The sequence below is a fragment of the Mastigoproctus giganteus genome, chromosome 10 (assembly GCF_048544385.1).
Source record: "Mastigoproctus giganteus isolate SK-2022 chromosome 10, ASM4854438v1, whole genome shotgun sequence".
Lineage (NCBI taxonomy): Eukaryota > Metazoa > Arthropoda > Arachnida > Uropygi > Thelyphonidae > Mastigoproctus > Mastigoproctus giganteus.
The window spans coordinates 154,577,211-154,590,524 of NC_143584.1; the positions used below are offsets into that span (position 1 = coordinate 154,577,211).

The 13,314-nt window shown below is 35.9% G+C and overlaps 1 protein-coding gene across 1 annotated transcript in view; it reads right to left on the minus strand.

The window, feature by feature from the left end:
• The window catches only part of LOC150079396 (patched domain-containing protein 3-like), a 123,590-nt gene that overhangs the window by 17,970 nt on the left and 92,306 nt on the right, over nt 1-13,314 (minus strand). The window contains exon 2 of the mRNA XM_090384086.1: nt 1,617-1,949. Coding sequence (XP_090240212.1) covers nt 1,617-1,949 — 333 coding nt within the window. The remainder of the gene's footprint in view (nt 1-1,616; nt 1,950-13,314) is intronic.

Genomic DNA, 13,314 nt, shown 5'->3' on the forward strand with positions numbered 1-13,314 from the left:
ATTTGCAGAACTGAAGCCGTTCTAGGTAATAGCAACCTTTTGTTCCCTTCACCAGTCCAGTTGATTTTCTCTACACCTGTTCCACTTCCTTCCTAAAGTTAGGCCTCCAGACCTGTACACAATACTCAAGATGCTGCCTAACCATGGCCTTGTACAAAGGGATAATCACCACCTTATCCCCGCTAGCAAAGGTTCTGTATATCATTGACAAAGCCTCAGAAACTATACTGGCAGCATGTCCGCACTGATAAGAGAATTTCATATCTGGCTGCACAATTACCCCAGGTCTTTTGTGTATTACTACAGTTGATAAGTTACTCTGGGATTACTACTACCCATATGCAGTACCTTGCATTTGGAAAATGTTAAAATTTCAACTGCCATAGACATTAAGCCTGATATACCTTCATCAATTTTATTAATAAATACAGAAAACGGCGCTTGATCCTGCACAGATACCCGGAGGACATCACTAATAACATTAATCCACTAATAGTAAGTGTAAACTGTATTCATGTCTAACGGCACTAGGGGTTTTCCTCATCTCCGCATAATCCATTAAGAGTGGACATGAGTTGTGTCTTATGTAAGGCGGCCCCTAAACGTCAGTTTATCTCCGCCATGGTTCTCTGATGACACAAAACTCTGTACAATGGCTAGAAATGAGTGTAGTGCTATGTTTGCTTAGTGTGCATGGTGTTGTGTTTAGTTGTGATCACCAGGAAGGTTGCTTCCTGGTGATCACAGACCATGCTGGCCGGATGAAGAAATTTCCATATTATAACTCAGAAGCGTAGGCACTTTAACGTAACAAAAATCTTTGTGGTTTGTAATCAAAGTTTATTTCCCAAAATAATTTTTTTAATAATACGGGGATAAATTTTTTTTTCTTACAGATTCTTTAACTTCCAGAATTACTAACAGTCAAATATTAAGGTTATTGCTATTGGAGTTTTATGGCGCAATAGCAGCTAAAGGCCACCAATATTAAGGCACAAACGGATTTAGTTGCGGCATCACACCTAAACTTGTCCTCCGTGTTAGTTTGGCGAGTTCGCCATTTAACCACACATCTGGTGAAGTCTAAGGTTTGAATCATGCAGAACATTGTGGGGGGGGGATTCAAGCCCGTCAATCCGGGCCCAGTTAGTTGAACTCAAGCAGGAGGGCTTCTCCACGAGATAATTAGCCCACAACAACATGCAGATAGGTCTGATACCACACTTGTACAAGTAATATACACAATAAACATCAGTGTAGGATTATATGACGTTGTTATACTATAACTTGGGTCACCTTTGCTTTAAGGAACTTCCAACCAACTCCAGCACTTTTGCCAAAATTCTGCACAGGCTGTTCACATTTGTATTAGCTGAATACTTACCAGCGTTTGGTGATTTCCAAGTAGCAGATCTTTAGTAAAGTGCTCGGGTTTCCTTGGCTCTCGGTGGCTCAGAAATAAATGACTATCATAATTACATTAATTTACCGAAGGATATTGTAAAAAAACAATAATAAAAAATACTTATTTTTCTTCATATTTCGGATTCGTTATGTTGATATATCATAACTTTCATAAAACAACTTAATTCTTAATCTACAAATAATCTACTTACTCGCTAATGACTTTGGCATGGCAGGAACACAGAAGACTGCATGCAAATTTCTCCGTTCAGCATACCCACTTATTGCCATACAACCACCAAAAAAGGTTATTTGGTATATATAGGTGAACAGCACAGCCGTGGCAGTATATATGCAAAAAATCCTAACGGATGGAAATGGGGTTATAGCTCCAATCCAGAATGATATAAAGTTTGTCAGCGATGTAATAGTAACGGACACAGCAGCATCAGCGTATGTGTGTCCCAGTCGTTCTACCACATTCAAGCGAGGGTCAGTTCTGCGCCAGGATGCCAGCAGCACAAAGGAATCGTCCATACCAATACCTAATTGGAAAGAAAAAAATAAAACTTCACTATTATATGCCTTTAATAATATATACTTTGTTATTGACGTTACGAAACCACTAATGCAAGTTTTAAGAGAAAAATGGGCATTTTCCGTTTAGCATTGATTTGTCCCCCCCCCCCCAGTAGCTTACTAGCGATTTTTTTTTAAGAAATATTATTTATTAATAATTAAATATTAGAAATATTTAAAATTTTCGTTTATTACATTTTCCCGCATAATGACGCTCTAGTTTGTTTACTGTGAAAAATAATATGCGATTTTATCGTCTGAAAAAGTTTGTTGGTAGAAGGTGATGTTTTATGTGCTTTGATTTAAAATTAAGATTGTAAAATTTATAGCGCGTGTAAGTTTAAACCAATTCGTAACTCTTGAAGTTATGTCGAAAAAGAGATGCAATTGCTATTCGGTTTATGTTGTTTAATGGACTAATTTATCAAGCAGGTGTTATAATTGCCGCGCCTCACGAAAAAGTTCGCTGGGTAGGTTCTTTTGCTTTTCAATGTTGAATTCATTTATCAAATAAAACTATTAGAAGTTAATTATGTTCCACCAGACAAAGTTTAAAATATATGTAACCACCTATATGATAATATGATTGAATATTAAAACCAAATTGAATAGTAGTTTTAAAATTTCATGAAATCGTAAAATTATTTCCTCTTTCCAGCTAAGGTTTGTTGCGCATGCCCACACACACTAGCTGGTTTGCTTATGAATAACACATGTATATTGATATTTACTTATTTATATATATATATTTATATATATATATATATATATATATATATATATATATATATATATAAATTGAAAATAATAATAGAAAAGGTAAATCAATCAAATAATACCATTCAGGGATTTAAGAAAACGCAAAGGATTTAAAAAATATAATAAAAATAATTTTTTTTTGTTGTGGCATACCCGAGCCACAACTTATATCTTGTATTGTCTTTAAAGCTGTCTTATTTAAGCGATAAATACGCATATAAATATAATATACCGGTTGAGGCATACCACCACATGTGGTTATTTACAATGCTTAATATCATATCTAACAAATATAATCAATTGAAATTCATACCGGATAATCTATATAATAGAAAATAAATAAATAGGCAGCTCAAAAAGATATACATGAACATTTTGTAATTACTCCCGTTGACAAAGCTGCTTGCAATTATATTTAAGTCATATTATATAGAAATTATTAAAAATGAACTACAGTCTAGCTATACATATAAATACATAGCATCTTCCCCTAATATAATAATCAAAAAATTAATTGCACTGCATAAAAAAATTAAAGTTAAAGTATAATAACCTAAAATATCCGTTTATGTATGGTATACCCAAATTTCATAAATCACCTATCGCATTTAGATTCATAACATCATGTAGAGATAGTTATGCTAAAATTCCAGGAAAAAACGTTAGAAAAGTTACTTAAAATTATATTAAATAACGGAAATAAAACTATAATAACTTACCGATTATAAATGCAATAAAAAATAACAATATTCAACAAATACAAACATTTGACTTTAACAGTTTATTCACTAGTATTAATCTTGATAATTTAAGTCGTTCTCCAGAAACTATATTTGGAAAATAAAAATGCTATAAAGGTTGATTTAACCTATTGGGATACTCTAATAAATTTATGCATCTTTAATAATTATGTATATGACGGAACATCGTTATACTTACAAGTGAATGGCAACCCCTATGGGAAGTCCAGCATCAAGCATAATCGCAAACCTTTATCTATATTATACAGAAAGAGCATTCCAAGATAACCTACTTATATTCAGATACGTAGATTGATCTATGTGTGTTTAATTGTGCATATTTTGTTCAGGATTACAGTAAATTATATCCAGAAGAACTTGTATTAGAAAAAAAACATTAATAGTTCTGATACTATAGCAAATTACCTGGATTTTCATATAGAAATATTCCATAATAATATAGACGTAAACGTATATAATAAAAGAGACGCATTTAATTTCAATGTTGTCTGCCTTACAAACTGGAGATCTAATATATCAAAATAAGTGCATGCTAATATCATTTTATCCCAATGTCTGAGGATTGCTTACATTTGCAATAATGAACTGTTCAGCAAACATAATAGCATTGTACAAGTTGATTAATAATAATTTCCCCATCGCTTACCTGAAATACCACTTCAGGATAAGCATAATTAATTTTAAAAGAATTAATTGTTTTCTGAACCTATTGGTTCAATATAATTGACATATTTAGTGCCATATATATATATATATATACACACACACACACACACACACATGGAATACACTTTGCTTTCTTGGTGTCTTACGGCGTAGAAAACTTGTACCCACTGGCTTGCAAATTACAGTGTATTACTTTTTTTTTTTTTTTTACATAGTTAAATTCATTTAAGTTTGCGCTGAGGTAACATGCAAATCCAGCTCAGGGTCCTACTGTAGGAACGGGTTTGCGATCCCGGGCATACCCGAGCCACAACTTATATCTTGTATTTAAACTGTCCTACACTATTTTTATTTCTCCGAAATTATTAGGGCAATCCGAGGACGTAGGAGAAACTATTTCTTATCTATACCACTATTTTTCTCCTTTATGGAGTTCAGGTTCTATTATTCCTACTCTAGTTTTTCTTCATACTATCTGCATGTTTCTCTTTGCGTTAACTTAAATTTGATTGGTTAATTAATTATTTATTTTTACCATATCCATTACATAGGGGGCACCACATTTTTATCTTGACGACTATTATCGTTACTATAATATGTCCTGGATACGGTAGATATATAGTATGTATTATATATTTAATCATTAAATTACGTTCTCTATCGGGTCAATGATTAATATATGCTTACATTTATAATTTACTTAATTTTGATTTTAAAATTTAATCATTTTTAATTACTACAGTCTGGAGACTGTAGTAATTAAAAATGGAAATTACAGTGGCTGGAGACTAGGCACCAGCGAGGTGATCTGATAGAGGTGTATAAAGCCTTGAATGGTTTGAGCATGCTCAATGCTGATGGGATTCTTCCTCTTGCTCAGAATAATCACCTGAGAGGGCATAAATTCAAATTGAGGATTCAATATATATTCAATCAGAATCAATCAGGATAAATTCAATCAGAATAATCACCTGAGAGGGCATAAATTCAAATTGAGGAAAGACAGATGTAGGATAGACGTGCGGAAATTTGCCTTTAGCCAGCGGGTGGTTGGTTGGTGGAACAGACTTCCATCCCTTGTAGTGGAGGTTGATAGCCTAAATAAGTTTAAGGCTCAGCTGGACAGGTATTTTGAACGAACAGAGGGGTGAAGTGGGAGTTTTTTTTTTTTTTGCTGATGCTGCATAAGCTTGCTTTCTTGCATCAAATGCCTCTATTAATGCTAATACTATATTTGGTTTAGATTTAAATTACTTAGCAGATTGATCATTACAGAAACAGAACTTGTTGTTTTTTGCCTTCAGTCTGGGTGGTTGGCCCCAGTTGAAGTCATCTGGATTGTGGGTAAAAAGCAATAATTTTTTTTTAAATCCTTTGCGTTTTCTTAGATCCCTGAATGGTATTATTTGATTGATTTACCTCTTCTATTATCTTCAATAATTTATACACATTATGGTTGTAATGCATGATTGCTCTGCAACTGCATTGACCCATAAATATTAGTTACAGTAGTTATAATTATTAACTTTCTTTTTTATTACTGATTATATATATATATATACACACACACACACACACACACACAAGATTGTAGACTTTTTAGATTTACTTATGTTAAAACACAATCAGTTTTACATTTGATTGAATGCAAAATTAAGGTAAAAATAAATAAATAAATAAATAATACAGAAGTGGTTGCTTTAAGCACAAGCATGGTTTGCTGTTGTCTGGGGCCTCGCATTATGTAAAAATGTAGCATGAGTGAAGCTTATTGCTTGACAGGAAGTCTCACCTGTTATTTCCCCACCATTTCTGTAATCTCATGAGATAGAAATGAAAACCATTTTTAAATGTTCAGTTTATACGATAAGCCATAAGTGTTCGGCCACATCAGAACAATGAATGATAAGCAGCTTGCGGCCCTTCGGCCACATTTTATATTAATACCAGAACAATTAATGATAAGCAGCCTGCGGCCTTCTGGACTGTTTAACGCATACCACAAGCAAGTTCCACTAACAAAAAAAAAAAAAAAAAAATAAAAAATAAACAAAAATAACAAAATAAAGTGAACTAAATTAAAATAAAATTTATATTAAAAAATAACCGAAAATACGACTTTCTCTAAAAGAGAAAGTATGGAAAAACAAATAAGTTTAAAAGCACGAATGAACAACAGGTGGTTCGTGAGCCTTGTCTTACCATCGTAGGCCTCTGATAATTTTCATTTTGGGATATATTTATATATTTCGAAAATATGTAAATTGCAAATATTGAATTAAATGAAAGAAATTTTAATGAATTGAAATAGCCTATATTATTCTAGAGAAAGGTATAAAAATTTAAAGTAATGTGAAACATCATAAGGGGAAATCGCTAGATTCTTAGAATTTATTCTAAATCTTCTCAAAATTTACTCTGGATTTTAAAAAATAAATTTGCCTTTGTATGTGGCCCATGACACCCCACAATCCTTGTGCCTTCCGCCAGCAAAAAAAAAGAGTTAGGTTGCTCTCACACTTTTGCAGGATACTACATTTGCGATAATAATAGCAGAGTTATTTCGTGGCGGGATTTTTTTTCCCACTCTATACTATTGGAAACAAGTCACCTTCCAGCATCATCTAGATTCTACCGCATTCAAGAATCTTCTACACCTTTCTGGAATATTCTAGGAACACATTTTTATATATATATATACACAAATTTGTATATATATATTTTTTTGTATTGACTTTTCTAAGTGTAGGTTATATACACTATGCTGCCACTTGATTAGGTACACCTACCTAATAGCGTGTTGAGCCTCCATTAGCCTTCAAAACAGCCCGAATTCGTGTAGGCATGGATTGACAAGATGCTGCAAACGTTGTGCAGGAATGGAGTACCATGCAAACGTGTGTTACGCAGTTCCTTGAGATTCGACGGAGGCCTGCAATCCGCTCAATCCACGGACTGAGCGGGCCGCTACAGCAAAGAAAAGTCATGTTCCTGGAACCATTCCATAATGATTCAGGCTTTGTGCACCGGCGCATTATCCTGCTGGAAGTAACCATCTAACTGAGGATAAACTGTCAACATGAACGGGTGCACTTGGTCAACAACGATGTGGCATTCAGGCGTGAATCTATGGGTATCAATGGACCCAACGTGTGCCAAGAAAACATTCCCACACCATAACACTGTCCTCACCACCTTGCACAGTAGTCGTCAGACATGACGGGTCCATGGATTCATGTTGTTTTCGCCAAATTCTGAGCCTTCCATCAACATGCTGCACCAGAAACTTCGACTCGTTAGACCAAGCAACTGTTTTCCCAATCCTCGATAGTCCAGTGCTGGTGTTGCTGTGCCCACAGGAGGCGTGCTCTCTTGTTCTTCATTGATAACAAACGGTACGCGATGTGGACTTCGGCTATTGTAGCCGATTCGCGACAAAGTGCGACTAGTGTTCCGTTGCGATATTGTGTTCTGCGCACCAAGGTTGTATTCTGACGTGATGTGCGACATTATGTCCCATCTATTTGCTTGCACAGTTCTAGCCATCCTCCTCTGATCTCTCATCAACAAGCGATTTTCTTCTAAAGGAGTGCCGTTGAGAGGATGTTTTCTGTTCTTTGCTCCATTCTCGATACACCCTTGAAACTGTGGTGCGTGAAAAGTTCAGGAGAACTGCCGTTTCAGAGATGCTTTGTCCAGCACGTCTTGCACCTACTACAATGTCACGTTCGAAGTTCGCTATGTCACTCCTTTTCCCAATTCTTGCTATGGTTTGTACGCATAACTGTACTAGAACGGTTGTTCTGCTGCATTTATATCCACAACTGTGGTCACGTGACTTGCAACGTTGCAGGACAAACCATTTGTGTACACAGCAGGGGGTGTACCCAATAAAGTGGCAGCAGAGTGTGTGTGTGTGTGTATATATATATATATATAAAAATAATAGATGTTCTAATAAAGTTAGTAAACAAGTTAGTCCTATTTTATAGAAACTTTGAAAATTAAAATAAAATGAAACGTGATTCCAAACTTCTAGAGAGGAATGCACATATAAATTATAAACTAATAGATTAACTAGAACCGCAGGCAAAAGTGATTCTTGCACAGCTTGTATTGGAACATGTAGCAGCATGTAAAGCAAGGTGTCGAGGTTTCATGCCCTTCTGTGGGTCATAATGGAACAAGTAAATACGTGGGCTGTGGTATGATAACTAATAGTAAGAAAAATGTTGCATGTATACTTTTACACCAATGCTAGATGTGCTTGGATTTTTCTGGTACAAAGGCTATTTAGGCCATATTGCACCCATCATAGTAGTTAATACTAATTTACCAATTCTAGAAGCATAGGTAAATAAATTTTCTGAATTTGAAGTACTGATTAAGTCAACAAATGCAGAAATTGTGGGGGATATCGGAGAGGTGGTAACACTTAGACATAAGGGATGTAGAATTTGAATATGGAGAGTACAGTGTGTTCAGAAAGGACACGAGTGGGGGTTATGTTCTTAGTTAAAAAGCATATTAAATCTATGGAAGTGCATTCAGTCGACATGGGTGGCCTGTACAACGTTGAGCAGGAGTGTGTTATAGGCATAACAACTGATGAGTATAACAAACAAATTATAGATAGAAATAGTGGTCGATTAACTTTTCCAGATATTGACTGGAACTTGTGGGTTAGTCACTCATACACTAGTAAGACCTTTGTCGATTTATTGGATGACAGTTTTCTACAGTAGACGCAACCCGAGGAAGCAATACTCTTGACCCGATTATCAGCAGCGATTCTTTCTTCATGCATTAAGAATCTGCGGATAAAAGACCCTCTGGGTGGGAATGATCCCAGTGTGCGGATGTGTGATTTACTTAAAGATAAGTACTGTCAAGGGTAAAGGGTAGGACTTTTGCTTTCGTAAGGGTGCTACAGTGGTCTCATACAGTTTAAATTTCTATACAATGGAACCATCTGAAGGTGTTAACTAGAGGAAATTCTAAATGGCAAGCATTCAGGGAAGTAATCATAGAACTAATCGTACTAAATCGTAAAAGTAATCGTACTCTAGGCTTTTCATCCCATCTAAGAAATACCGTGCCAGGCTTAGACCTAAAGGGATGCCTGATGAGTTGTGGCAGGAAAGAAAAATGCACGGGATGCATATAAATTATCAGGCGATACGGAAACCAATGGTAGTTTTAAACTAGTCTAAAATGAAATCAAAGGTTAGACAAGCGAAGGCAGATCACGAAAAGTCTCTGGAAGAATGCCAAGAAAACAGCACAGACTTCTTTACTTATATTAACAGTAGAAGGAAGGAGTTGAATCAGACAAACTGAATGGGTATTTTGCGTATACATTCACCCATGAATGTGGAAGAGAAATTGTTGAAGCTTAGCATAAAAATGGCGCCTGTGGTGGATGGGATCTATTCAGTTATATTAAGTGAGGCAGCAGTGGAGGAAAACAAACCCTTAGTCATAATTATGAGAACATCTTCGGATTCAGGGGAGGGCCCTATTGACTGCAAATGTGAGAATGTATCCCACAATTCATAAAGGGGGGGGATCAAAAAGTGACATAGTTAATTACAGACCTGTCATCTTAACTTCTGTTCCAGGGAAAAATAACGGAGTGTCTGGTTATAAAAGCAATGAAATGTCATCTGGACAGGAATACAGTTGTACTGCAGTTATAGTATGGTTTTGTTTAGGGTATATCTTATCTGATCAATCTGATTGGATACTATGGCAATAGCAAACGAACTGTACTGTAATTTTTTTTTTTTATATATATTATGTACTTATATATCAAGGAAAGCTTTTGATACTGTTGCACAAAGAATGTAACTTAAATTTTCTTTAGGATATTATAGTACCTTATTATCAATCATACAGGACAAACAGAAATACTTTTAATTTACAAATATTCACTGTTACTCACATTTGATGTTAATTTAAATATCAAAAACAGCATATTAAAATTAAATTGCTATGCCACAAGCAAACGTCTGTATTACACAGCCGGCTGCCCTTTGCTCCTCGTCTCTTTTTTATTATTCTTTCTTTTTAACCGCTGCCTCTGTCTTGCTGTTCAAGCCTACACTCCCCGTTGACACACGCATCTCTCAGCTGGTTAGTTATCCTTGCACAACGATGGTACTATATTGAGCTGGTAACAATATTCCCATACCTTTTCGTTGACAAAGGGGTATTCATCAGAGGAATTCAGTTTCTTCAGCTGGGCGTAATAAGTCGTTACAATGACAGAATTCCTATTTGTACAATTCATGAATAAAAAAAAAAAATCTTCCGCGAAATCCCAACTACTCAAATAAAGTTGAGACGTGCAGTAAGTTGCGTTCTTTTTACAACTTACGAGTAATAACACAAAACAAATAAATACGCATTGATTACGATTTGAAATAAGTCTGCTGGCCTAATGTAAAATTAGGGAAAATGAAAGCACAGTTAAGTAAACCATGCTGTTGTAATTTTCTTGGACAATTACTCTGGAGAAAAAAAAGCGAGTTTGCAATACGTTTATTACGTAGTAGAGGGCGACGCTGCTTGAAATAAAATTATTTTTCTCTGTTGCTGCTTGATCCTGAAAAATAACAGCAAAACCCGAAGATTATGTTGCAAACTCAGATGTAGATATTTTATACAGGCTGAAGATCGTTGACAGATTTTCTATCCGGCCAAGTATTTCCCGTAATACAAGCCTTGCTAATGATCGGAGTAGACCTCCATAAATTCACTTATGATCGCAATTACTGGCGTTCGCTGGCCGAATTTGTTTCGCTATTGTATGGCCCCTGACGTCGACTCAAACTGATATCTCCACCTGCTATGAGGAGCAGAATGGCACCTCCCATTTACACTGACGAACTCTTTCACAAGAAAATGCGAAACCGTATACAGACCAACTTAATGCACTCCTGTGAAATATGCTGACTTAGCATATATGTACTTTGTACAAATGTACGTGTATACCTTGGTGTACTACTGTGCCTCAGAATTATGTATATACTCATAACTATATATATAAATAAAAAAAAATAATAAATTCTCCGGGACGACCAAACGGTCAGAGGAGTTCACACGATAGACAGAATACAAGAAACAGCACCGTATTCAGCAGTCACGGGCTTGAACCCCGGTCACTCAAGGCACGTGCACTTATGCACCCGCGCGCCTGACCACTAGGCTACGGCGGCCTGTATATATATTTGGATATTAATTGATCGATAGCATGTTTTAATACCACCTTTTAATTTATTTAATTCTCATCTATTTGTAATAATGTTTTTATATTATCCCATAACCTTGAAGCTCCTGGCCGTGGCAGGCATATATTGTATCTTTACTGTACAATAAAGATTTCTAGTTCAGCTCTGCCTTGGTACATTGATGACACAGAAATCTGTAAGTGGTCAGAAGTGCGCCTGTGGTCAGTAAAATAGCCAGAAATGCACGCTGTTATATCCTGTTATAGAAGTAACAAGGTTGTATAATGTCGAATATTTCGCCCCCCTCCCTTTGTCAGCATCGCCCTTTCGTATAAAAAGGAAACGAAAAAAAAAAAGTTACTTCCGTTTTCCTTATTCAAAAATGACGCTAGTGTTGCCATCACCCACATCTCTTTTTCTCTGTGAAAAAAGTGCAAGCCATCTTCACTGAGACAACGACAGTGAACAGAATTGTTAAAATCAATTTCAAGACGAAAAGTGCCACTGTGAGGACCTTAGCTGAAATAAATCCATATTTAATGGAAGTACAATCTTACTCAGGCAAATTTTGTTAAATACCATAAAGCCCAAACAGTTTTCCAACAGCAATGAGAAGACCATTTAAAAGGGATGAGAGGGAGTTAAAAAGAAGAAGATAAAATTAGGTGATGACGCATTGCGTTACATTTCAGGCGTATTCGACTATCAGATAACTAGTCTCAGAAGAGACATATCTTATTCAAGAAGTGTTTACGAAAATCACTACGTGATGGGTAGTTGTGAAGATCGATTTGTTTAGCACTTCATTTCAGGAGGAGAGAGAGGATATGGGTTAACGAGTGCATAGGGTGGGAGAAACATTGGTTAACCTATCAATATGAAATTTAGTACAGAGGTCCCTAATAATGTTTTAAATTATAGCAATCACAGCAAACTTTTTCAAAATTGAGAAAAGTTTGGGTTGCTGTTAACTTTTATCGCTGTGTTTCTGTGGAGGAGACGAACTGTTGCTCGCACACAGTCGAATGGGTCCCGAAAGCTCTCCAGATATCAAGAAAACATACGCAGAAACTATTCTGTACGAGTTTTTTCTGGAGTAATGCCCAAAACATTTTCATTTAACTATACAGATTTGTGTAAGTGGATGGAACTGTGTGGTGGGGGGAGAGGGAGTGATCTGAGTAGGTTAAGTTTTCCAGGGACGAACGATATTCGCGAAAAATTAGGTATCGATCCAACTCTTCCTTCAAGAGATTCTAATATCCGAAACCAATATACATTTATGTAGATGAGGTAACTGGGTTTTGATGTTTTTAGGCGAATCAGCAACTTAGGGAAATTGCGCCATTTGTGTAAAGTTCTCTAGCCGATTTGCATGTTGGGTGGGCTGAAAAAGCCGGAATAACTTAGGAGGAAAACCTACTCTCTCCTGATAGATGTGATCTTATTACTGAAAGATTGCTCCATATCAAAGAAAAGGTAGGTGTACCTAATAAAGTGGTGCAGTGTGTACAAATCACAGTGAATATAAATCTTTTGGCCTCGGCAGTCACGAAAACAAACAGAAATTTATTTAATTAAATGTCACTGCATCTCGAAAGGCATGCAGACACACATTGCACATTAAAAACAGTTCGAAATTTAGAACTGCAAAAATTGAGGTTAAGCCAACAGCTTGCAAAGTCGATGCTATGTAGATATGTTGACCAGAAGGAATATTTGTTTATTCCTGTTCTAACATGCAGAAAGGACAAGTCTAGTATTATCTTCTCTCTGAGAGCAAACTTCATTTATAGCGAAGTGCATTGGTGTCGTCCTATAAAAGGACACTAGCGTGTCCTCGTTTTTTTTTAATACCTCCCTCAATTTTGATTATTTCTTTTAAGTTCCCCAAACAAATACATTCAGTAGAG